Source organism: Limulus polyphemus, unplaced genomic scaffold (assembly GCF_000517525.1).
Source record: "Limulus polyphemus unplaced genomic scaffold, Limulus_polyphemus-2.1.2 Scaffold1978, whole genome shotgun sequence".
In the NCBI taxonomy this organism is placed as follows: domain Eukaryota; kingdom Metazoa; phylum Arthropoda; class Merostomata; order Xiphosura; family Limulidae; genus Limulus; species Limulus polyphemus.
This window is the reverse complement of record NW_013667588.1, coordinates 66,296-93,145: the sequence shown is the minus strand read 5'-3', so window position 1 is coordinate 93,145 and position 26,850 is coordinate 66,296. Positions and strand designations below refer to the sequence as shown.

The following is a 26,850-nucleotide window of genomic DNA, read 5'->3' as shown; positions in this document are numbered from 1 at the left end:
TGTAGTATTCCCATAATGACTCAACATATTAACAATCCTGTGAAGCTGTTTTTGTAGTATTCCCATAACGACTCAACATATTAACAATCCTGTGAAGCTGTTTTTGTACTATTCCCATAATGACTCAACATATTAACAATCCTGTGAAGCTGTTTTTGTACTATTCCCATAACGACTCAACATAATAACAATTCTGTGAAGTTTTTTTGTACTAATCTTATAATGACTCAACATATTAACAATCCTGTGAAGCTGTTTTTGTAGTATTCCCATGTTGACAAAACATATTTATAATATAACTCTTGCCGCAGCTTTATAATTATTTCGCCCCCCCAGTGGCACAGCGGTATGTCTGCGGACTTACAACGCTAGAATCCGGGTTTTGATACCCGTGGTGAGAAGAGCACAGATAGCCCATTGTGTAGCTTTGTGCTTAATTAATAATAATTCGTAATTTCGAGTAAGAAGATACAGTAATTGTGTAAGGTTACGGATAACCTACTGGGGTTTCCAGTAAGAATATATAAGAAGTCTGAAATTTGCCGCTGACACACCACGGACTTCCAGTAAAAACATATATTAATTATGTAAAGCTACCACTGGCACACCAGGGACATCCAGTAAGAATATATCATAAATCTATAAAGTCACCGCTGACCCGCCAGGGAGTTCCAGGAAGATTATATCATATGTCCGTAAACTCGTTGACCAACCAAGGATTTCCAGTATGAATAAACAGTAATTTCAAAAGTTACCGCTAACCCACCGGCGCCTTCAAGTAAGAATATATAGTAATTCTTTGAAGTCGCCACTGACCCAATGGGACCTTTAATATGAATGTCTGGTAAGTCTGTAAACTACAGTAATTATGTAAATATAACTCTGGTTCACCGGAAACTTCTAGTAAGAATATGTCATAAGTTTCCACTAACCCAACGAGGTCTTCTTTTAGAATATATAATAATTCTATAAATTTAACACTGACTGATTGTGTGTTCTAAGTAAGACCATATCATAAGCGTGCAAAGGTACCACTCACCCATCGGGGTTTTCCAATAAAAATAAATAGTAATTATCGCTGACACATTGTGAACTTCTCATAAATATGTATAATTCCGTAAATTTACTGCTGTCCCACCGTCAGCTTCCAGCAAGATTATATAGTTAATACTGGCGCAGATGAGATTTCCAGTAAATATATATATATTAATTCTCTGAAGTTAACACTGATCCACCTGGTACTTCCAGGAAGATTATATCATATTCTATAATCTTACCGTTGACCGATCACAGATTTCCGGTGAGCATAATTAGGAAGCTTAGAAAATTAATTCTAGCTCACTGGGAACTTCCAGTAAGAATATATAGTAATTCTCTAAAGCTAATTATATCCAATCAGAAAATTCCAGTCAGAAATTATAGTAATTATGTAAAGTACTGTTGGCCCACGGAATATACCATAAGTCCATGATGCTACAACCAACCCACCAGGGATTTCCAGGAAGAATATATTGTATGTCTGTAAAGTTACCACCGACCAACCGGAGATTTCCAGTAAAACATATTGACAGTTTGTAAATTTACCGCTAACCCAGTGAGGATTCTCAGTAAAAGTATCTAAATTCTATGTAATAACCACCGGCCCACTGGTGAGTTCTTGTAGGAATATGTAATAATTCTGTAAAGTTATTGCTGACCTACCGGAGCTTCTAGTAGGAATATATAGTAAGTCTGAAAGTTGCTACTAACTCACAAGTGAATACTAGTAAAAATATATCATAATTCTCTAAAGTTAGGGCTGACCCACAAGAGTTTTTCAATAAGATTATGTAGGAATTATATTAAGTTACTACCGACAAACTGGAAACTGTTCAGTGGTGTTTAATGATCAGCTCCACTTCTCAGTAACCAAGAAGCTACTTACTTGTAAGCTGCTTCGAACTGCTTAGTGGTGTTTAATGTTGTGTTCCAAATCTCAGACGAAAGTAGTTAGTAGTAAGCAATCATGATCTGTACAATGGTCTCTAAATGTTACATTCCAATTCTCAGTAAACATGAAGCTTTTGAGTTATCATGTAATAAAAAGAAGTATAAAAAAGAATAAAAAATTTAAACTTTTTGCTATGATATTTACAGACATTTGCAAAACTTGTGACTCAGTCATTACATAGATACTATTATAAAAGGAAACACTGTTTAGTATTGTAAAGTTCCGATGACCTATTAAGGAGATATTTAAAATGTCATTTCAATGAACAATCCAAGCCATCCCTACATAGATAGTGCTACCGCCTGCTTGACTATCAGCAGCCTCGATTTGTTCAGTTGTTCTTTATGTCTCGCTCATTTTCAGTAAGCGCGAAACTGCTTAGTTAATTGTAAGTTGCGTCGAACTGTTCAGTGATATTTAATGTTACAAACCAATTCCGAGTAAGTACGAACCTTTTTAGCTGTATGAAACCACAAATGTTTAAGCTGTAATTTATGTTACGTTCCAATTCTCTGTAAGCACGGAGCTAGTTAGTAAATTATAAACAGCCTAGAGCTATTCAATAATTTTTGGTGTGAAACTTTTTTAATTAGATGTAAGCAGCTTCAAGCTGTTTAGAAGTGTTTAACGTTACAGTCCACTTCTTAATAAGCACGAAACTATTTAGTTGTATGCAGTCTCGAACTGTTCAGTAGTGTTTAATGTTATGTTCCAATTCTCAATAAGCACTAAGATTCTTAGTTGTAAGTAACCTCGAACTGTGATTTATGTTATAGGAATTAGAGAATTATATAGTTTATACACTTTAATGATTTGTTAAGAATCAAAAATTGATAATAATAAAAAACTCATTATGGTTACTAACATGTTATTACAAAGATTAGGTCATATAGTGGTACGGAAGCAGGAAAGTAAAAGGTATTTTACGTACATATTTTCAATCCCGACAGGCAGAGGTTTTTAAAATACAGAACTAATATGTATGCATAGCACATTCATTTTAATGGTACATTCTTACTGAACAGTAGAGCTTTCATTTTTTGTCTAAAACTTTCGAGAGAATTTGTAGATTACTCATATTTCAAAGTACCAATCTAAAAGTTAGACGAATATCTTCTTTATCTTTTATTTGTCACATAGCCAGTCAGTTGCTAAATGTTTGAATGTATCGATTGAAATGTTACAGTTAGAAAAAAAAATACAAAAGTAAAGTAGAAAACTAATTTAATTATATTTAACCCTTTTATGATTAGTTTGTGAATATGTCTTATTTCAAGATGAAATTTTTCAAGTTTCATGTACTTTTTTATGTTCGTTTAGCGGTCTGTAGACCAGTTATACAAAGAAAGAGTTAATCCATATAATTGTACGTTTCTGTTTTGTATGTGGAATAGTTATAGTAGGTTGACGTGGACCAAGGGAATCGGGTGAAAACTTTTGCTGCTTTTACACTAGCATACTTGTTTCCGGTTTGAAACGAGACGAAACGTGAATGTTTTAGCACACACTGTAATAGCCCGTGTCCAGAGTAATCTGACGTCATGTTTCATTCGCACTTCCATTTCAGAAAATAAAGATAGTTTGGATGGACAGCGAATTATTTGCTTTGATAGAAGTGTGGTCGTCTTCCAGTGGGTTAGCGATAAGTTTACGGACTTACAAAGCTAAAAATTCGGGGTTTGATTCCCTGCGGTAGGAAGAGTGTAAATAGCCTATTGTGTAGCTTTGAGCTAAGGAAATAACGACAAGAAGAAGTGTGGTTTAAAGAAAAAGTAATATCGATGTTACAAATTTCCGTATTTGGAATTGGAAAATGTTTGAATTTTTTCTTACAAACTAAAAGAAAGTATTGTGATTTAAATACCTGCACAACTTCTTGAAAAAAAAACTTAAGGTAAGAATGGCGTCGAGTTTGCAACCACAGTGCATAATCGTCCAGCATTTCCATTAATCGACGTTGTAATAACAGATTAAGTTGGTACTTGTAATTCCTGTCCATGCCGTTTTTCTTATCGCACATTGTCTTCTCAAAATCATAAAGACTGGAACTAACATCATCAGTAGGGAAATTAAATTTTTTAAATTAATTTAAGTAGAAGAAACATAGGTTCCATAATGACAAAAAAATTAAGAGAATTGTACCACAGAGATACAAAAGAAAAGTAATTTAAACAAACCTTGATATTAAAATAAATATATAATAATAAATCCGTCACAACTCCCTCCTTAGAGAATTAAAAATTGGCATTAGACAATTTTAACTAAGATATTATATATATAAACATGGAAAACAATACATTAATTATAATACATTATCCAAAGGATTACAAAACATCAATAACCATTACAATATAGAACACAGCCAATACAAATAACCTTGAGTGAATGTCCTTTAGTGGAATGTACGTTGTTCAGCCTTGGGGTCATAAACGTTTCTCATTCTAGTTTGGGACGCCTTAAAATTTTCTCGAGCCAATTCACAAGCAAATAAGAGTCTGGACCGAAACTTGGAAACGTAATGGTAGTGAACGATATAAAAACAAGACGGTAATTTAAAAGTAAATAGACGAAAAAGTTTAAGTTGTTAAGTTTGAATCCAGAAAATATATGTTAAATATGGGAACATAGGATATACGTAACTTCAAGAAATACGTAATCAAAAGATATTAAACGTATTAACTGCGATAACAGAAAGGATGTCTGAGGTCAGTTAGTACAACAAATTTGTTAAATGTGAAAGCATAGAATATATTTGAAGATAGAAAATACATGTATTTAGAGAAAGAAAGAAATGTTGATGAATGAATATAATCAATCTACTAAATTACAAGAGAAATGTTTTTCATGTCAGTCGAAGGTGAAGGACATACGCAGGATTGTATTCACAATATTAGAACGATGTTGAACAGACAAATCAGAATTATGGAGAGATATATGACAAGGCACCCATTTAACATGAAATAAGTATTATAGACTCACATTGTTAACGTTTGTGTTCTCTCTCTCTTCCTCAAAAAAAGAAAAAGAAAAGAGAATATTGTTCGTCTGCATACTTCACAAGTCCCCAGTTATGCTTGCTAAAACTTATGACCAGTTAACGAGTATTCCCCTACTCTCAGACTAACAAACCATATATCTTTCATTTTTGCAGAATTATTATGATTGGATTATTCTTAAGGCAAAGTTGACAGGTACATATGGCATATGATTTCCACTGTCAGGAGCTACTCCAAAGCAAAATTTAAAGGTGATATGTACAATGGCAAACAGCAAATTTTGAATCCACGTTGAAATACACGTTTTACTGTTTCGTACGGGACAAAAAAGATATGTTTGAAAACTGGGATAATGTCACTTTTTCAGATACATGAGGTAACCATAGTTATTGGTGCCAAAATAAATACAGTACGCTAGATTACATATCACAGAAAATATGCCTTAGATAGATATGCTTTAGGAAGTATTTTATATGGTTGAAAATCAGACACAAAAACATACATGTGCCTTTTATTTATCTAAAGAAATTTGTCGTAGTTATTTTATTGCCGTGTAATATGTATAGTCAATGTCACTCACCTTTCAGTTCTTCCTTTGAAACAATTCTGAATGATTTACGATTTACTAATTAAACATTACTGCTTTACATTTATTAGCTCATTTCTTTCGTTAATATTGCTATAACGGTTCAGAGATTGAATGTCGTATTGTACATTTCTCGTGTATGAAATATAGATCTTATAAAGTTGGAAACTACACGATACTTTAAAATAACGTAGTGTCTTCCTTTTATGTCTCCTCAAAAAATCTTTAATATGACATTACGAAAAAAATGCATCACACTTTAAGTTTATTCGATTTATCTGTTGACTTAAAGACAAATGGCCTTGTTACGACTCGACGAAGAAGACTTACCCCAGCAAGTGTCGCTGAATTTCTTGGATTTCAGTAAACTGAAGATTCGTACAAAAGAAGATTTAAACTCTGCTTTATGGAAGCTTCCTGAACTCCGACTTCGACAGGAGCAACTGTCCGAGAAGGACATTCTTGGTCTACATCAAATAAGGTCCTCTCCTATTGCGGCATTAGAACATTACCATTTTATTGACCCCATTCCATTGACCATGCAAAACATTAAGATCAGAGATTTAAGTCAAGTGGATATTGATTGGAAGATGTTGACCTTATCTCGGCCCCAATCAAAAATTGACGAGGATGCCTTTAGTAGGTGAGAAACCAACTGATAGCTTTTATTTTTTATTATTGCATATTTTGAATTTTTACCATTTACGTATGAGTGATATTGATATGGTTTTTGCTATAATCATATAGGTAACTTTGACATGGCATATAAGTACATGAGTGGCATTGTTATTGCTTCTTAGTTATGATATAACTTGAGTAGTTATTTGTTGACTGATTATATGACATTTTACTGTTACTAGGTGAATAATAATAATATGGCTTCTGCTGTTCTTCGATGGATGGCCATCTCAAGAAAAAAAACTAAAACTACCATTTATTTTTTCATGATATTATAGATTTCTTTCGTAAATTTTTGCAAGGTGCCAGCCTCCATTACCTGCTTATGGCAACTTATTCCATAAGATAATCACTCTAGTAGAAAAATAAAATAAATAAAACTGTTTCAAATGGAGAATGAATAATATTTTTCAAATATTGAAATTGTGTGCTCTTGTCTTGCCCTCTTCATAAGATACTACAACACTAAGAAATCAGAGGCTTTTATTCTATAGGTTCTCCGGATATTTTTGTAAGTTTCAAAAACCTAAGTCTTAATTCCTTCATTTCTCAAAAGTTTTCAGTTTTTACATGTGTAAAGTCACTTATATTTTCTTTGATATTTCTGAGTTAATGATTTTAATAATCAGAAAATAAGTCCAGGTCTATTATGTTTAAGCCATACATGTAAGCTGTACATACAAATAAAATAATAATATCCAAAACAGGTTCTAGAAAAGAAATCTATTTTGTTTTCAGAGCCCTTTCTTATTTGCCATTATATTTTCTTTATATACTATTTGTTTTGATATATTTCTCGAAAACTTACGCAAGGACTATCTGTGCATAGCCGTTATAAGCACCCACAGCTCTAAAGTGAGAAACTCCTTGTGCGACAACAAGTCACAAACCCTAAATCTTCTAATTCACAATGTGGGAACGCTAAGGACTTGGCCTAGCGCCGCTCTTATACATTGTAGATGGTTGGAATGAGTTTTAACCATATAATATATATGTTGCTGTTGTTTATTTTTGGCCAAAGTTCTTCATTATTTATGCACATGGAATTTTATTTTGAAAATAGAATGACTCCTGACCATTGGATTTTTAGCTGATATTTCTATAACGTAAAACCCTCGGATCAGATCATTTGGTGTTGCGCTAGTTAACGTTCCAGACTGTGGAACTGAGGATCCTTGGCTTACGTCCGGTTACCATGGAAAGTAAATCGCGCTCTGTCCTTTGGGATCGTGGATGTCCTATATGATTAACAACCAAACCTTACTATTCGATTAGAGTAGTCCAATAAAGAGAAGTGGATTCTGTTGACTAGCTGTCTTCCCTCTACTCTTTCAATTCAAAATTATGGACAGCAGATAGTCCTTGTGTGGCTTTGCACAAATATCTGAAACAAACATCACACAAAACCTTTGCTGTCAAGATTTATTTATTTTGAAAAAAATATCTGAATTGGTTTATTCACTTATTGGTTAATTTCAAAGTTTTACGTTTGAGTTGTTATAAAGTCTATGCAATATGCTTTCAAATTTTGCGATTATTTGCATAAAATTAGCCGCACTAAAAACTTTCACAGTTTCGGAACTTGATAAATTTCGATACAATTTCAGCTTTCGGCTTGTCACAGAAAGTCCTTTTAGCCCGAACGCCAATATAAACCTTTCTTCTTCAATGATGAAATAAAAACAAGCAGAAAGTTTAAATTGTGAAATTTATTTCCATAATCTTCATTGAAATCATCTATGGTAGCGCTTCCCTGTTGGTTTTATTGTACAAGCCTTACAACGATTTCTGATATTAGAACTCATAAAGGGGATACATACATAAGTTAGTAAAGGAAGGGTGAGATATAGAGATATGATTTTAAAAAATTAAAGGAAATCATAGAAAGGAACCTCTGAACTACGTCTGCAAAGTATATACGTAAGACAGAGAAAGAACGTGAACAACGAGTAGAAGGAAAAATTAAAAAAGATATATGTTCAATGTCAGAAAAATACATATCTCATAAAACTGATAAGAATGAAATTGCTTGAGGTTCTTTGAACGGTTAAAGACAACTTTTGTTTTACTGACAGAGTATAAGTTAAGGAGAAAAATACTGATGCCAGAATCAAGGTTAATATTATAGAAAAGAACAATGTTGAAGATGACATATAACAAAAAGATATATATTATTACCTCCGTCACCTAAGGTGACGGATAATATGTTTTCACCCCTGTGTATGTGTTTTTTTGTGTGTTTATGTATTTGTCAGCAAGATTTTTCAAAAAAGGCCGAATAGATTTGGACTATGCCCCAACTTAGGAGTGATTAATTTTTGGAGGGTCAAGGTCACAACAAAATTACGAAAATACAAAAAAAAAACTATCTGTTACCATGGGGATCGATTTTTCACGCAATTTTTGTCAGAAATGATCGGATTTTGATGACAATATGTGGAATAGTGTTCCTCATTGTCCTGTCAAAAATGGTTGATAAAGACAGACATACGCACACATCTTCGTATTTTTTGGGGGCCGAATATGATCAACGCTGCGTGGCGGAGGTATGCACTCTTCTGAGTGCCCCTCTAGTTTTTAAAGTTTTCAGTGCTGACCGAAGGATGGAAACCATTTTCAGTGAAGACGTCAAACAACTTGAGATAAATGTTTTTTATTCTACCCGACGTTTCGGCTTACACCTTTTCCAAGGGTCTATGAATCTCACATGTTACAAAACAGATTTTAAATTATAAAAGCCGAAAATAGTATACAACTATATATATATAAAACGGTGCACGGTGAAACGTATTGTTGAACGGATTTGAGTCGCTGATCATAAAATTAAATGTTAAAATAGATAAATAAATCTTCCATAGAATAATAATAGTTGTATAGGAGCCAGGCATTGCGTCTGTTAATGGAAGGGCGTTTGGATTGAATCAGGAGAGATTCCTTAAAGTTCCTGTCAAGAAAGTTGTCATAAATCTCTAAAATTTGGATCCGATAAAGTTTCTTGTTAATTATTCTGTGGGCGTTGAAATAACTTTCAGCGGTGGCTTTTTGTTTGTAGCTAAACACAAAGCTACACAATGGGTGGTTATTTGTGCTGTGCCTATCACGGCTACCTGAGTGAGCAACTGTTTGTTGATTAAATCCTCAACAAGACTCATTTAATCAGACACTACAGTAAATAGATTATCAATTAAAGTAATACACAGAATACATCTCAGACAGAGTTAAGTTTAGACAATTTAATTAAATCTCCTAAAATATCTCTGAACAAGGTTATTGCTTCTTCAACTAGAGGAGCACTCAGTAGAGCACATACCTTCTCCATGCAGTGTTGATCATATTCAGCCCTAAAAATATGAAAATGTGTTCGTATATCCGTTGTTATTAACGGATACGGACCATTTAAGGCAGGACAATGAGGAATAATATTCTACATATGTCCACTAAGTTTCATCCAAAATCAAATCATTTTTGACTGAGCTATAGAGCAAATATAGTGTGTAAAATCGATCCTCATTTTAACAGATAGAGATTTTTTTTTGTATTTTCGTAACTTTACTGTGACCTTGACCCTCCAAAAACTAATCACTTCTAAGTTGGGTCATAATCCAAATGTATACCAAATCCATGAATCTATTTTCGAAAAATCTTGTTGACAAACACACACAGGAGCGTAAACATAACCTTCGTCACCTTCGGTGGCAGAGTTAATGAATCGTACTAATTCTATCAATGGGGTCTCTTTTAACGTAACATTATTCGCACACATCATACAACATTCGTCAGTACGTTGTTATACTAGAGAGGATAGCATTGAATACTGATAAACAGTTTGTGCAATGAATATTCTCAATGGATTGTAGAACAGCTATTCTTCGGAAGTTCGTCGGACGTTGTAGCTTCCTTTTGCCAGTTATATTTTATACGGCTCACTTTCTCTAGTTTAATGTCAATAATATAAACATTTGTAGCCTTTCTCTTTACTACTATCGCATCTGTTTAATGTAAATAAGACAAACCGTTGCTTTCTGCTTCTTATATTGCAGCTTGGAATGCATCTCAGTCAACTCATATATTTGCTTTAACATTTCCATTTCCTTATTTGGATGATAGTCTTTATGAAACTTCCATTGTACGTTTGCTAGTGTGCATATATTTTCTTCGCTTGACATTTATATGTGTCGTGCATAAAGATTCAAGAAAAATTCAATTTTTCGTTTACATAAGCATTTGTAATTTTAATAAAATGCCTCAAATGCTTCAGCTTCTTGATCTGTGTGGATCTCTCTAGATGCTCCAAGACATGTTTTTCATTGTTCAAACCTCAGCGTGCCATTTAGAATCTGCAACTTCAATAAATGGACATGCTCTCAAAATGTATTAGCTAATATATCACCATTTCCAAGCTGCTGACCTGGATAATGTTGTACATGAAATTACACACTTGAAGCATTATTATACAATGTGCAACTATAATTTCTGGATTTTATAAGCTCATTGGCTATTTCAGCGATCTAGTGGAATAATAAACTTCCTACCATATATAATTGAAGAAAACAAAGATAATGGTACGTTTCACAAATACATATTTTATTATGACCGTGGTTTCTCTAGTAAAGGCGTCATCAGGTACAGCTACTATCATTTGTGGTAATATTTATCAAATACCACATCTACGAACATATCTTCTTTGTCAAATAGTATTGACATTCAGAAAATGTTAATTTATGATTCAAACACATGACTACAAGTCCACAATATCCTGTGTTTATAGCAATACCTCTCCAATCTTGCCATAACTGGCACCTGTATCCAGTATGAAGGGAATATTTGACCAAAGCAAGAGTCAATGATTGAAATGCTTGCTGTCCGTTTTTATATGTCCTCCCAAAGTCCATACGGTATATATCTTAATCAATGCAAACATTGGTGTGTCTATATTGAAAAAATTGTCTACGAAACTGTCAGTAGTATGACATGAACCATGATTTGTATGATATGTTTGGTTTCTAGTTTTTCACTACTATTATAATTCACAGGTTCAGTAATCACACACTCATTCCTTACCTATTGTGTAACTCAGAAGCTCCAGTTTTAAGGACATGAATGCATACTTTTCTATATTTAGTTTAAATTTTCTATCTTTAGTAAATACCATTAAGAGTTTTCAGCAGTGACCTGGAATGGGCATCCAAAAACCAAAATCTCATCCTGTAGATGAGACAGCTCTTTTTGTCAACATCAGCTTCATTGACCTCTTTAATGTAGCAAGTTCTAAACGTCATTAGGCAGAATCCATATACTCCTTCTGAAAGAAGTATTTGATCTACAATCATTGTCGAGTTATTTTTCAGTAGCAGAAAATTATGTCATGTAATGAACTAACATGTGCAATCGACTACTGATGCAAAAGTAGGGACAGTGGCACATGTTTTATGGTCACCCACCTAAAGTTCACAAAGAACCTTGGCTGTTCCTCATTCTTCCTCATAACTAATGGATACTACCAACCATTCTCTGAAAGTTTTATTATCCCATTCCTTCACATCTGCTTAATTTCCCTTGTGTGCTAAAAAATGCAAAGTGATTGTGTTATCAGACCTACACCACTCGTTTCTTTGCAATAACATGTTACTCTTGTCCCAGAACTGCAATGTTAGATATACTCAATTGTTTCAAGTTAAGTATAGCGTGAGTGTAAAATTTAGTTATTTTAAGAAGTGATATTTTATCGCAGGTTTATTTACGTAACTGTTTACGAATCATGTGTAGTGTAGTTCAATTGTTGTGAAGAAGTGCTTGTTGTATTATTGCGTCATGTTAATAGAACCTTCTAAGTTTTTCTCGAGTATTATTGCATCATAATGTCTCGTAGTGTGCAGTAAGTTCTAGGCTTCTGTCAGATGTTATAAATACACCTCCAAAATGTAGCTTGATTTAGAAAAAAATGAGTTAGTTAATTAGGGAGATAGAAAGTTAGTTAAGTGAGAGATATAGTTAGATACTTCTAGATTGTGTGATTGTGAGTTTAGTCATAAATGGCGTATATTGGCGATTTCCAAAGTCAAATTATCACAGATTGTACTGCAATAACAAGGTAGAGAAGAATAATTTGTTTTGTCAGTTGTGTTCTAAAGTAACTGAATCAGTCTGTGTGGACTTTGACGAAAAAGAGAATTATTTAAAGCTCTGGATACAACTGTGATAAACAACAGTGTAACAAACATTTGTATATACTAGAGACTTGTTTTAATATATTATTTCAAAATAAGTGGACTGTGTGCTGTTTGTTTCTTATTGAAATTTATCGGCAACAAGTCACAGACACCTACTGTAAATAATTCGGCCCATAGGCCAAACTTTGCACGCAGTTTACCTGTTGTAGAGGCAAATTAGTAATCTACTTTTGCACAAGATCTAACCGAAAAATACCAATCAAAGACAACTATCTTCACTTTGAAAGCAACACTGCCAATTAAAGATATTGCTCTTGATTCACATTTAGCTTGCCATAGATTTTTTTCAGAATAAAGTTTATGATATTTGGCCAAAATTGTAACTTCTCACGGAAGCCCTAATAGATAGTGAAGTCGAGTATGCTTCTTAAATATCCACTAGAAATACCACCTCACATCCTTGTAGTATTACCAGAAAAAGTACATGTCAAGACCATCATGATGCCCAATCAATATGCCGTTCCTCTGGCTTCAATCTAACAATTGCTATGACACTCGGGCTCTACTAGCTAAAGACTAACAGAATATCTGCAACCATTGCTTGCCATCAACTCTACATCATTTTCTTAGTAAACGGTGTTTGTATCTTCTGTTCTTGTCTCTTGACTGGATACAGATAATCTGACATCCAACAAATTGCCTATCTACCTATAGTAGTATTGTAGACTAGATGTAATGTTCATTTTCATTCTTTAAAACTTTTTAAAGTTATGTGTCATATTTTTGTTCTAGACTTATAGATGCTGGTAAATCTTTTTATATCTTTAAATTTGGTAACAACTTAAATCAAGGTTCGTATTTCGTTCCAAATGTTTGAAACTACTAAAAACTACTACTACTAAACTGTTTCTGTTCTTAGAACATGTAGAAACAAAAACACATATTTCCGACACACTTTTGTGAAGCTAGAGGGATGTAAAGTTTGTTTCACTTTCAAAATGTCGGTAAATGCACTAATATATATATATTTGTAATTAAAAAGTCCATGGAGGCGTTATAATGTGACGGTCAATTCCACTATTCGTTGGTAAAAGGTGGTCCAAGAGTTGGCGATAGGTGGTGTTGACTAGTTGCCTCTCCTCTAGTCTATAACTGCTAGATTAGAGACGGCTTGCTCAGATAGCCTTGGAGTAGCTTTGCACGAAATTCAAAACAAACCAAACCAACTCCAGAAATGTGTTTCGGGTTCTAGAATGTTTACAATTTTAGTTACATATTTGTATTAAATAACTCTATAGCTAGATAAATACGTCAACTTGTTTCTGTTTTAAACTTTTGAATTTGCATAAGCTGTGGACCGAATATATTTTGAAATATATTTGTATTCAGTTTTTGAAGCAGTATAATATATACGTGCGTGTGTTTATTGTAGGACTGGTTAATCTTAGCGATATCTATATATATGTTAAAGATAAGATGTATAAACAGCAATAAGGTTCTGCTTATGAGGATAGAAAGATTACTCTGAATCTTTGATCTCTCAAAGTATATGATTTGTCTCCTAAACAAAACAAATACTTGAAAATACAATATCTTACTGCCAAGTGGATCTTACACTTCGCAACTGAGGATCCCAAGGAACATGTGATGTTGCCCAGAGAAATGGATTTCATAAAAACCAGTTCACCTTCCAAGTATACGTGGTATAAGAACAAAGTTCGTGTCATTATGAAACCAACTGAAGGTGAAGTTGATCAATCTTTTATCTTAATGAAAGAGTGTGGAAGACCTTCTCATGAATTAACGGAAATAAACAGGCTAGCATGCGTATCTGGCTTTAACCCAACGAAATGCATTTTTAGAAGAATGTTAGAGCATACCTGAAATTAAGAATTTAAGCTGGTATATGGCACATCAACAACAACATGTGATCCACACATGGGGAACTTATACACGTTGTTAAACTCAATTGTCATGCTGTTGAGGTTGTTGAAACTGAAGGAATGATCTGTGTTCACAGTATGCATATTATTAGTATGTGATGCGGCTGGAAATCTCAAAGCCTTGTTTAATGAGCGTATAGCGTAATGTTAAAAAACGTTAGAGATCGTGTGCTCTAAATTATTATGAAGTTTCATTCATAATAACTATTGAAGAGAACGTGAGAGGTACAATATTGAAGACGTAGTTGTTTAGTTCACTAAACCCTCCAAACCAGGTTTTACTTGTTCAGGAGATCATAGCTTGATAGAACAGCGTTACACCCTTAAACTTTTCGGGGATACTTCAGTGATGTTTATAGAACTGAGTGGAGTTAATAACATTTTTCAATTCGGTAGACTTTAAGAATTTGAGTGTTTTATAAGATCACAAATAGCTTGATTAAACGTTCCCTAAAGATAGTAAAATTAGATACATTTGACCATATAGACTTTTCCTACACTTACTAGACTATTTGTGTGTGAAGTCACTACAATAAATATGAAAATACTTAGTTAAGTATTCCTAACCTGATTTGTTGAGTTGTACTAAACTTAAGTATAAAGTTATATTCCACGTTTGTGAGGCTGTGTACATTTCGTAACACATTTCTGTTCGAAAAGACAGCTACTAAACTGAAATATTTCTGTTGTTCTTTGTATTTGGATATTTTAAGTGGCACATTTCTTTTTCACTTATGGATATGGGTGCTTGTGCTATATATTTTAATTTTATATTTGATAATTATATTAAATGTGACACACATCCCTTCAATCTTAGTAGAGTTTCTACACATACTTTTCACGTTTAAGGAGCAGAGGAAATTTGAAGTATGAAGCTTGAGAAAAATTGGTTAAACCAAGTAGCATAATAGCTATTGCTGTTGCTTTTTTTGTTAATGTGGGTAAGATTAGTCAAATTTTATTTTTCAGACGTATGATAGTGATGCATTGAGTGACATAATCATCTTTTTCCTTTGAGCAGATTCATACATTTATTGATTTTATTTTCTTACAGATTTATAGAACTGGACAAACTTAGTGTAAAAACAATGCTAGCGGATGGAAATGTAATATCTAAAAGAAATGTAGGTACAGCCGGAAGTTTTCGGTCAATAAAGCCTAGCAGGTCTCTTCTGAACGTAAAATCTTGTTCTTCTGGAAACAGAAATAAACACAATGCTGATGAATCAGAGGAAGAAAAAGAACATGAGACCCTGCAAGAGTTTTCTTATAGTTTTTACGAACGTGAAGCTCGAGAAGAAGAAAGTCGAGGGTCATCAGATATCCCAGATTTGCTGGCCCTAACTGAGAATCTCTTCATACCTGCAAAACAAAGAGGAAAAAGAAAAGACAAAGATCATGCTGAATCATCTAGACCTAATGAAAAACGAGAGAGCATTATTTCAAGACAGAAAGGCAAAAAGAAAACGAAGAAAAAATGTTCGTCCTCTAAGTTGAACTCAGGAAAATCACCTTCACTGTTGGACACTAAAACACGCTCAAATTCGGTTTTGGATCGACCACGAAGCGTTACACCTACCCCTTTTGGAGACAATAAGCATCAACAACTTTCTACGATAAAGAAAAAACAGGAAACTAAGAAAAATGAACATATTCAAAAGAAAGCCACAATGCCAAACAATTAAGCTAAAAAATAAATGATCAAATACATCCATTTTTATATAATATGTATTTGTCCTTTTGTGTATTATCAGATATATTTAAGTTCCATTATGTAACAAAACTTATATATATATAGTATAACACTTACCTTAATAGTTCATATTTCCCCGTCCTCCTCCTAGTAAGGTAAGGGTTTTAGATCTGTTTAACATCAGTTTGTAATTATTAAATAAAAGGGTGCAGGTTGAAAGTATTTTAAAAATATAGGGTGGTCTATTTCTGCTATGAGAATATTTTTGTCTTTTTGTACATCTCATAAAAAGGGTGGATGTTTGGAGTTTTACATTGCAGATATTCAGTGTGGTTTATTTCTACTTTAAGGTTGTATCTAAGTATTAAGGATAACTGCTTTCCCACAATTGGCTGCAGACAGCGAATGACAGTAGGAGTTGAGACGTTGTGGGTTTAAGCACTCAACTCCTAACTCTTAACTGATTTTTCTTAGTTGCTGGCTAGTTTGACACCGGGGTCTGGATCTAGACTGATAGATGGAATATTCCCAACATGTTTAGCTGCCATGGCCACAGACATTATCTGTTATGAATTTTAATGATGACAACAAGGGCCGGTAGTAGAAAGATTAATTGTGACTTTTGCGTATCTTTGTAATGCATTTGATTTTTATAGCATGATCACCATAGAGCTACAGTTTCAAGGTATACCACTCTACAGCTGGTAACATAATTACATCTTGTAGGTATTGCACTGTCAAATGGTCAGGAAATCACGGTAAGAAATACTTAGTATGTTCTAAACATGTCGTTCATATCTCTTCGTTCGAGGACGTACTGCTGTATTAGTATAAACAAACTTAAAGATTGATTAATTCTCTTATAGTTGTCGTAAGATAGACGTTAACGACACCTATGTAGTTGTCTAAGGTTTTAATAAATCTGTAGATAAAACCTTCCTAAACTTGTTTATTTGTAGTATAAAGCTGTACTGAGATCCAACGTACAATTTTAACGTCATGTTATCGCTGAGCCATTGGTAGGGGGGGGGGGGGTAGGGTTGAGGGAATATCTCAAGCACTTACATTTGTTAATTGTGAAATGGATTTCATTTGTTATAGAAAAAACAAGCAAGAAACATTAGGGCACGAATTGTAATGCACAACAAACTTTCAAATCCTCGACGTAGTAGTAAATGCAAATTTTGTATCAAATCAATACACAGCAGAGAAACATTTAATTCTAACTCCTCTTATACTGCTTCAGTTTATCAATCTGTAATATGTTCCCAAACGTTTAGAGTTACACTCGTCACCTACGACTACAGCTTTGTTTTAAGGAAAAGTTAAATTGACCTTTGTGTATCACAGGAGATGAACATTTTTAGGTTTTACACGACTACGGCGTTGTTTCAGGGAAAGGTTAAATTGACCATTGTGTGTTATCAGACATGAACATTTTTAGGTTTTACACGACTACGGCGTTGTTTCAGGGAAAGGTTAAATTGACCATTGTGTGTTATCAGACATGAACATTTTTTAGGTTTTACACAAAGGGAATTGCCACACCATAACTGTAGATGTTAGACAAGTTGCTGTTTCTCTATGTTACTTGAAATTAGACTTTGTTCTACATTGCATGCCTCTTGTTATACTTTCGTTTCAAACAGTACGAAACGGGATCTTACAAAATAAAATATCTGCTTTGGTGAGTGACATGAAAAATACAATTTCTAAAAGTTTTCTAAACCATTCCCTAATTATTTTGTTTCTTTATTACATTATAATAAAGGAAATGGGAATCAACGAAATGAAATATTTTTGCTTCAGCTTGTACATGTAGTACAACTAACTTACTTTAAATTACGTAAAACAATTAGCTTTAACAGACTACGAGTGTAATTGTGCGAAGACAGGGGATTTGTGGTCGGTTAATAGAGTAGCTCAGCTAATCGGGTCACATCGGACAAAACGCAGAAAGTACATTTTGCATTTAGTAGAAGAGGCATAGTATCTAGAACGAAGTCTAGTTTCAAGCTAAATTCAGAAATGTGAAGTTTGTTTAATATCTGAAGTTATTATAAGGCGATGATTTTGTACAAAATGTAGAAATGTACCCTTATGGTGTTGACACTCGGCAGATATTAAAACGTCTCTGAAGAACCAGCGTATCCGACAGTAATGCTTGTGCTTCCTTAATTTTACAGTACTTACATTATTTGGTAATACAAGGTCTTCCAGATAATGCATCAGCATTTCCATTCTTCCATTCTGGAGTCACCCTGGTATCTAGCCTTCTGGATTTTAGAAATTAATCAGCCATTTCAATAATGTAGGATTTGTCTACAGTGTAAACCTTTGTCCATATTGGTGTCATAGCTGGTACAGCTATTAATTAATTTCATCCTTCCATAACTAGTGTGGAACATATCTTTTATTGGATACACGCAGACAATTTTTCCCAAGTTAAATATAGTTTTTGCATGCTGTTAATTAATCACGTCCATATTTTCTGGATGTCGAAAGGTCCTAAACATGTGCTAATTCTTTTACACGGATAAATGTTGCATATTACAAGGTTTGTTTTTAAGACTGAAACTGAAATCTATACTTTTCTGTGTAGACGTCTAGGAAGACAGCTTTTTTTTAAACAGGTAACACAGAAAACATATTTCAAACAATAGTTTTCGTGCAATTCTAAACTATCCCAAGCCAACTATTGGTTGAAGTAAATAATCTGAAGAGTTGTGGGATACACTATTAAGGCTTTTGCCTGACTATAAAAGTGGAATATTCAAACAAGTCTCTCTCTCACTCCTTTGTTTTACTTTCAGTATCTTTGTATAGGAAGGACTCCTCATTCTAGCTGCCTTTTAAAGTCAGTATATAGAAATTTGTTAGTCATCAAGTTCAGTTACAAATATTACTGTGAATAAAGATTTTGATGTCATAGCCAAAGGATTTGTTATTATGGAGTTTGTTTTGAATATGCTTCTTTTTCTATTTCTGCTATCAAAATGTTTGTAAATTATGGTTCCATGAAAGGTTACTTTCTGAGATTACATTAAACTTACGGTTATGGCAGAAATGGATATGAAAGTATGACAAAGACTAAAAGAAGCACTATCTTAAGCCCAGAACTTTTGTCAGCAATGGTGAGAGTTATGTCTGCATTCTTTATCTGGCCTCGGGATTGTGAGGTAGAAAGATGCCTATTTGGGCAATCCCCGATGCCCCTGATACAAACTGTAATGGTTACTTAAGCAGAGAAAAATTATGGTGATGTCAAGTAGCCTAGACATCCTGAGATTTAATGGGATGGCTTCTACGGAATACCAAGATACTTGTTAACGAGCCTTGCCATCAGAAGGTACTGGTTTGGCACTTCTTAGTGGTCAGTCATTGAGCAAGGACGTGTTTTTGTACTGCTCTCAACTATCATACTACAAATCACTATTTGATCTTGTTTTTCGTCTTTGGTACATTTTATTTCAGTTTTTAACCCCCGAAAATTTCACTAAACAGTCCTTTTCAGGACTATCTATTCATAACATTGCTATAAGCACAACTAGTTGTATTTTTCACAATGAGCTGGGTTAAAAAGAAAAACTCAGACCAACCACATGCTTTCAAGGAAAGCCGTTAACTGTAGAAGAACTCCTGGATCTTTTCGCAACAGCCCAAGACAATCTACTTTCTGACGATGACTCTTCCATTGACGACACGTAAACTCAACTAACACTAGTCTTTTCACGATTACTGGAAATTCTAAGAACTCTCCCGATTGCATCACAGACAAGCAACCCCAAGAAACAACAAATGGTCATTAGCCAGCCACAGCCACCACCAACAACAGCCAATGCAACCACGACAACAACATAAAACAACCACCAGCCATTTTAGTTGAAGGAATACCGACCATCATACATCAACTACAAGTTGCCACAGAGCTACGCAGACTGTTCTCAGACACTAAAATCAGTAACGTACGACGACTTCCCCAGTGAGGAATCGTAATTAACTGCTCGCAACCAAAGGACTACTGTCGCCTCCTTAAACCCTGGCCCAAGAATGCCTTCGGTGAAGCCACTATCAATTCCCATGTCCCCACGGGAAATCAGCCCAAAAAAGCTATCATTGTCCACGGAGTACCACTTAACACAATGCAGAAAGAACTCGACCAGAAGCTTCGACTTCGACGGTTAGAAGTGGCATCCATTAACAGAATCAAATCCACATTCAATGGAGAACTAAGCCTACTAGTACGAGTTACCCTTACGAATCCAAATCAAGCCGTGCAAGTCTTGCAAGACGGAATCACCCTATGGTTCAAACACTTCAAAGTAGAATAAACAAACAATTCCAACCAGCCTGTCCTCCAGTGTTTAAACTGCCAGCAATTTGGCCATACCCATGATGCTTTTACGGCCAAATCCAACCACGCTCACTGCACCAGAGAGCGCCAAGTCACTGTCTTCCAGAAGAACAGTCAATATACCTCTTGCAGCAACTGCAGAGACCAGCACATTGCATGCTCTAGAGGATGCCCCCAATTCCAACTCGTCCCAGGACTCAGATCTAAGACACTACGCCCTACACCCACACCTTTGTCACATTCTAGTCAGCCTTTCCCAGCATTAGCATAAGGACTGCAACCTGACAACAGCAAACATGAACAACAAGCAATCACACATCAACAGGAACAACCAGCCACACCCCCGGCCTCTTGCGCCTCCATCGCAAGCCGCCAGACTCAACCCTCCCAGCATCAACAGACATCGCAAACTTGGCACGTGTAAACATTCAAGGAAGTCTAAAATATAAAAAATACGAACTTCATAACTTAGCTACAAGATTAACCCATCAGTAATAGCAATAAATGAAACACTATTAAGTAGTGATTCTAGCTTTACCTTACCTAACATAAATCATTTTCTAAACCTAGAGATCAAAATAAAAGAGGTATAGCTTTATTGTAGGAAAATAACCTAAACATAACATTCATTGATTATAATGTACTTACATATCACGAACATGTACTATGTCAGATTAAAACACCATCTCTGCCAATTATAACATTACTTGCTATATGGATGTCTCTCCGATCTAATCCCGATACAGTCTTCCTAGAAGCCATAGTTAAGACTTATCAAAATGTAATAATACTCGGTAACGTAAGTGCTTCTCACCCATTTTTTCACGGTAACACAACCAACACCGCCGGTATAATTATCGCTAACTTCACACAAACTCACAGCTTTGCAGTAATTACTGATCAATTCCCTATCCACTCACACCACAACTGAATACAAAGCATAATCGACTTAGCCATTATCCCTCCCACTCTAATTCATTTAACGAACAACTTCTGAGTTCACGTCCCCTTCGGGGTGATAACTACCACATTTCTTTTCAAATTATTAACAATAGCACTTTAAAATCCCCTAATCAAAACTATAATCCTAAGTTCCCAGATTTTTAATAAAGTAAACTGGAATAAATTCAATAACCACCTCGACCAGTTACTCCCATAACCTAAAACAACGCTAAACAACAAAGAAAATTAGACCAATTCAATAACCACCTCGACCATTTACTCCCACAACCTAAAACAACGGGAAACAGCAAAGAAGAATTAGACCAATTCAATAACCACTTCGACCAGTTACTCCCATAACCTAAAACAACGGTAAACAGCAAAGAAGAATTAGATCAATACTACATAGGTATATCAACAGCTCTAACCAAAGGGATCGACGATATTGTATCGTCAATCTACCACTTAATTCTTGGGCATTAACTCTGGAAATAAACAACATAATTCTAACTAGACGCAGACTATGTAGAGAATTCATAGCAACGAAAGAACCAGCTCTTAAAACTCTAATCAATAAAACAAAAACGACATGGAAAAACAACAAAAAGAAAACTGGAATAAATTTTGAAACATATTGGACGAACTAAAAACTAATCCATCCCTTTTCTGGAAAACTTTCAAAAACTTATGTAAAGAAAACAACGACTTTGGTTCGATTAATTATGAAAACATTTCTGCTTCCACTTCTGCTTTTCGCACGATATTTCTTGGAAACTTTCGTGACCAAATGTAACAAATGTGACCTAAACAACGAAAATAAAATCAATAATATCATCCAAAACAATCACAATTTATTTTCTACGTGTTTCCCTACAACCACCCCAAACAACACCAAAAACGTCTTCTCGAATAATATCTCTACACCTATTACCACTGCAGAAATTAATATTCACCTTTAAAAATTGAAATACAGCGTTTCAGGTGAAGATAAAATCCTCCAACATTGTACTAAAACATGTTTCATCTGAATTCCTTGAACATTAATAAATGTATACAACCTATCTCTATTCTTAGGTCACCTCCCCCAAGCATGTAAAACCGCAATCATCGCCCTAATTCCTACGAAAGGACAAAAATCTAAAACCCCTAATGACTTTCGTCCCATTAGTCTCATTAAGTGTATATCCAAACTAATGGAAAAAAGTAGTAATAACGAGATTACTCTAGTTATTAGAGTCAAACAACACCCTCTCTCAGATTCAAAATGCTGGTAGAAAGAATAGACAAACCTCAGATCATCTAGTCAGACTAACAGAAACAACCTTCAATGGCTTTAACAAATTTCAAGCTACAAAGCCACCTTCCTAGACGTCCAAAAAGTATTTGACACTGTTTGGCACAATGGCCTGAAATATAAACTTATGAAATACAACATCCCTATTATCTTCACTAAATGTATCTTTAACTTTCTCGAGAATAGAACAGTAAAAGTAAAAATAAAAAACTATCTCTTTACCATTCACCTTCAATGCCAGAGTACCGCAAAGCTCCATCCCTAGCCCTCTCTTGTATACTTCTTTTGTTAACGACCTCCCGCAATCTGTTACATCACTCATGCACGCATCCCAATACGTGGATGACATTGCTATCTGGAGCACTTCTAGAGACCCTGTACTAGCATCTTCCAAACTACAAAAGATAATCAATAGAATCACAACCTGGTGCAACAAATGGAGAATCAATCTGAATCCAAGCAAGACACAAGTTATAATATTCTATAGAAGACTCAACGAAAAATACAAAAAAACTTAAGAACGTAAAACTAAAGCTCCACAACTCCCCTATCACCCTGTCAATCAAATTCCTAGGCATAACAATTAAAAACAACCTCACGTGGCACTCACACATAAAAGAAATATACAAAAAATTACAAGCAAGAGCAGCACATCTAAAAAAAAGCCATCATGAACACAGTTGCAAATAGCAAAGTATACTTCATATTTACTAAACACTCATTAGACCCTTAATTGAATACGGTTCTATAATCATCTGTAACATGAAATAATTCTAGTTCACTAAATTACAAAAAGTGTTTAGACTAGCTTACTGTCTCCGGCAGTATACACCTTCACACTATGTCAAACACCATTCAGAACTACTCCCATCAAAACGAGAATACTCAAGCCAGCCAGTACATATCATAATAAAGACACAAGACATAAATCTCTCACTGCACTCTTCCTCTCAATAGCAGCTACCCCACATACCTGGAGAAAATATGTTTCCCCATATTACTTCATACACGATAAATTCACACTCATTAATATTAACAGCGAGCAAGATATACGTCTTATATACATTTCTTTCTAGTATTTTTCAGGTTGTAGCATCTTAACATAATTCAAGACTACATTGTATTTGGGCACTGAATTGGCAGTAATTCGGCCCCGTTCAGTGAAAGTGAGTTTTCTCGGGGTACTCCCATTCCCCCCCCCCCACACACACCAAAATTTATGCCATAGGATTTATCGATCCCCTTTACGCCACTTGGATTTATAGATCCCTGCATGGCTCTGTCAAGGCCCGCTTGTTGGTGTATTTTGTAGATGACTTTTCTTATCCTCTGATCTTCTCGTTGCTGGACCCACCTGGCTTTGGCTTTGCCTTCCTCTCACTACTGTGCTCATTAACTAAAACCCGCAACATCAAATACCCCCCCCCCTTTAATTCTTTCAAGTCAGCTATTCCTGGTGCAAGGTGAAAAAGGATTCAATAATCTTTGAACACCCCAGATGTCAAATGGTTTGTATCACAAAATTGTGATCCAAACGATTTTTCATCAAAGTATTTGCCAACTTCTTTCATTTCTGTTTCATACTGGTTTGAGTTACCATTGGTCAAGGAGAATGATGAATTGTATGCATCAGATGGAGCAGCTGTTTTCTCTTTGTAATTCAGTAGATCTTGGAGTTATTCATGAGTCTTCCAGGTCAGCTTGGCATGTTGATGACCTTTGACGTCTGCATTTAGCAGTTGATGTCGACGTGTAATGCAATAACAATATGTTTCTTTATGTGTCATATCAATACGATGATGTGAAATTATGTGCATTGTATCTTACTGTATAAGACTTCTGAGGATGTCGCATTTGTAATAATGCTTGCATCTACAAACATTCTTTTCCGAAGGAAGATACATCTTGAAATCAGATTCAGTGGCTGAAGTGGAATGGGATGATGACATATATCCCTAGAAATGAATAAAACCCCTATAACCAGAGCGCTTTCGAAAGGTGGACCTTTCTTCTTCAGGGGCAAACAGTTTGCCCCTAAAGAAGAAAGGTCCACCTTTCGAACGTGATCGAGTTATATAATTTGCATACTATGTAATAGTTATGTAATACTCAGGTGTCAGCATTCTTTGTCTATTACGTAACAGTTCCATAACCCCAGGCGATGGCATATTGTGTAATAGTTATTTAGCCCTCAGGTTACATCCTTGGATCTTCAGTCACTTGGCGACCCCCCCATTGAAGTGGTATCCTTTAGAGACAGGAGTACCAGAATAACTACTATTTTAGTTTGATTAGTATATGCTATTCTTCCTGAAGGGCATTGAAGAATTGTGCTTTAACACAGAAGGGAAATTAACCTAGGCTGTATATATATCAGGAAAAATTTGTTTCAATTGCTACATTTTTGTTTCAGTAATTTTTTTTTATTTGAGTGCCGCGTTTTTCATGACATTTACGTCACAGTACTACCTGAATAAACATGGCACTTTAGGCTGCTTGCTATATTATGATTGCAAAACTGTGTGTGTGTGTGTGTGTGTATTTGTTTTAGCACAAAGCTACATAAAAGGCTATCTGCAGTCTCTCCACCACAGGAAATCAAACCACAGATTTTTAGTAAACTTGCTGAACCACCGGGGACGATGGCAAAAGTAATTTTGCTTTTATCCCTTGTATGCCTAATACATTGTACTGGATGTTTTTGCAGTTGACGACACGAAACGTGATATCGGTGAAAGTTTATAGTAGAATAGACCATTTCTTCTTATTTGTGTCTGTTATTACTTTTACTTTTGTTTTATGGTTCAAGTTGGAGAAATATAATTATAACTATATGAGGTCCCAAGCACGTGCTTTGCACAAGTGGAGAATTTCGACTTACAAAAAAAAACTCACATTTTGTGCTGTTCCAGCCCTAACTGACTTAAATTTCATGGCCCTAATTAATGATATATTTGTCCTTCGATCCATGAGAACTTTTCCAAACAATAATGCCCCCCCCCCAGTGGCATAGCGGTATGTCTGCGGACTTACAACGCTAGAATCCGGGTTTCGATACCCATGGTGAGCAGAGCACAGATAGCTCATTGTGTAGCTTTGTGCTTAATTACAAACAAACCAAACAATAGTCCTCAGCATTTGGTTCTACCATGCCCCCATTAATAAATCTAAAGTTGTTTCTACAATGTTCAAGTATCTCATTTTTGATGATATAATAACTGCCCACCTTGTAGCCACTTAAAGCTCAAACTCTAGTGTTATAATTGTATTGTAGTACACATGAATTCCCTTGTTATAGTCTGTGAGACTATTTGAAGCAAGTTTAACCTTGCATTTATGTTTCTGAATGAGGTCTATTTCCAGTTGTATTTTCCTTCCATTCTAAGTAAACAGTTGTCCAGTTAATCCTATAAGTTCCTTTAGATTATTTTGCATTATTTGACTCTACAACATATTAATTCTGGAATCGTACTATTAATTATTTTTAAGACATTGTTGCCGAAAACTGGCATATGAAAGGAAAGTATTTTAAGATATAAAACAGTCTGTTCCTAATGCTACATATATATATATATGTTTTTCTGTGACTCTAAGTCTAGTTCCATCTCCAACTGCACAACTACCCTTAAATATTTACACCTACTTTTCTTTCAGGTAAATTCATAAATCCTCGTCTATTACAGCATTTATGAATTGGACATTTACTAAAAACTATATCATTTCACGTGAATCATCTAGATAAGATAACCGGGTAAATCTTTCTACATCTTTAGCTGGTTTGTCTAAGGTCTCATCCTTCTTCCTTATTCTGTTCCTAAACTTTGCTTTGGAAACTTCTTTATAAAGTAACATTCGAAGTTTATTTGATAAGGCAGTCTTCAGTACTTGATATTTGTTATAGCTCTTTATTATAAAATTTATTAATGTTGTTAAAGATTATTCTTTTGAATTAGCAGCAAGATGAATAGCTTTCCATCCAATATTATATTCATCCATAGTACGTGATATATTTCCAACATTACCTTTGCAGTATATTCTGTTGAAAATTTGACTGGGTAATGTTGTTGAACTGGCCTGCCATGTTATATATCTTGATCATAGTTTTCAAAGCACTAGTAATAACACGTGTTGACCAGATGGGTTCTATTCCATATTTCATAGTTAATGGTGCTTGAGAATGAAATTTTATTGTATATGCAGATGG

The 26,850-nt window shown here is 34.7% G+C and overlaps 1 protein-coding gene across 3 annotated transcripts in view; it reads left to right on the top strand.

Moving 5' to 3' along the window:
- Window positions 1–16,862, top strand: part of LOC111087294 — a 41,602-nt gene extending 24,740 nt beyond the window's left edge. For all 3 annotated transcript variants that reach the window (XM_022393465.1, XM_022393464.1, XM_022393463.1), the window contains 2 exons: window positions 5,865–6,215; window positions 15,418–16,862. In XM_022393465.1, the coding sequence (XP_022249173.1) occupies window positions 5,869–6,215; window positions 15,418–16,048 (978 nt within the window). In that variant the 5' untranslated portion in view covers window positions 5,865–5,868 and the 3' untranslated portion in view covers window positions 16,049–16,862. The remainder of the gene's footprint in view (window positions 1–5,864; window positions 6,216–15,417) is intronic.
- The last annotated feature ends 9,988 nt before the right edge of the window (window positions 16,863–26,850 follow it).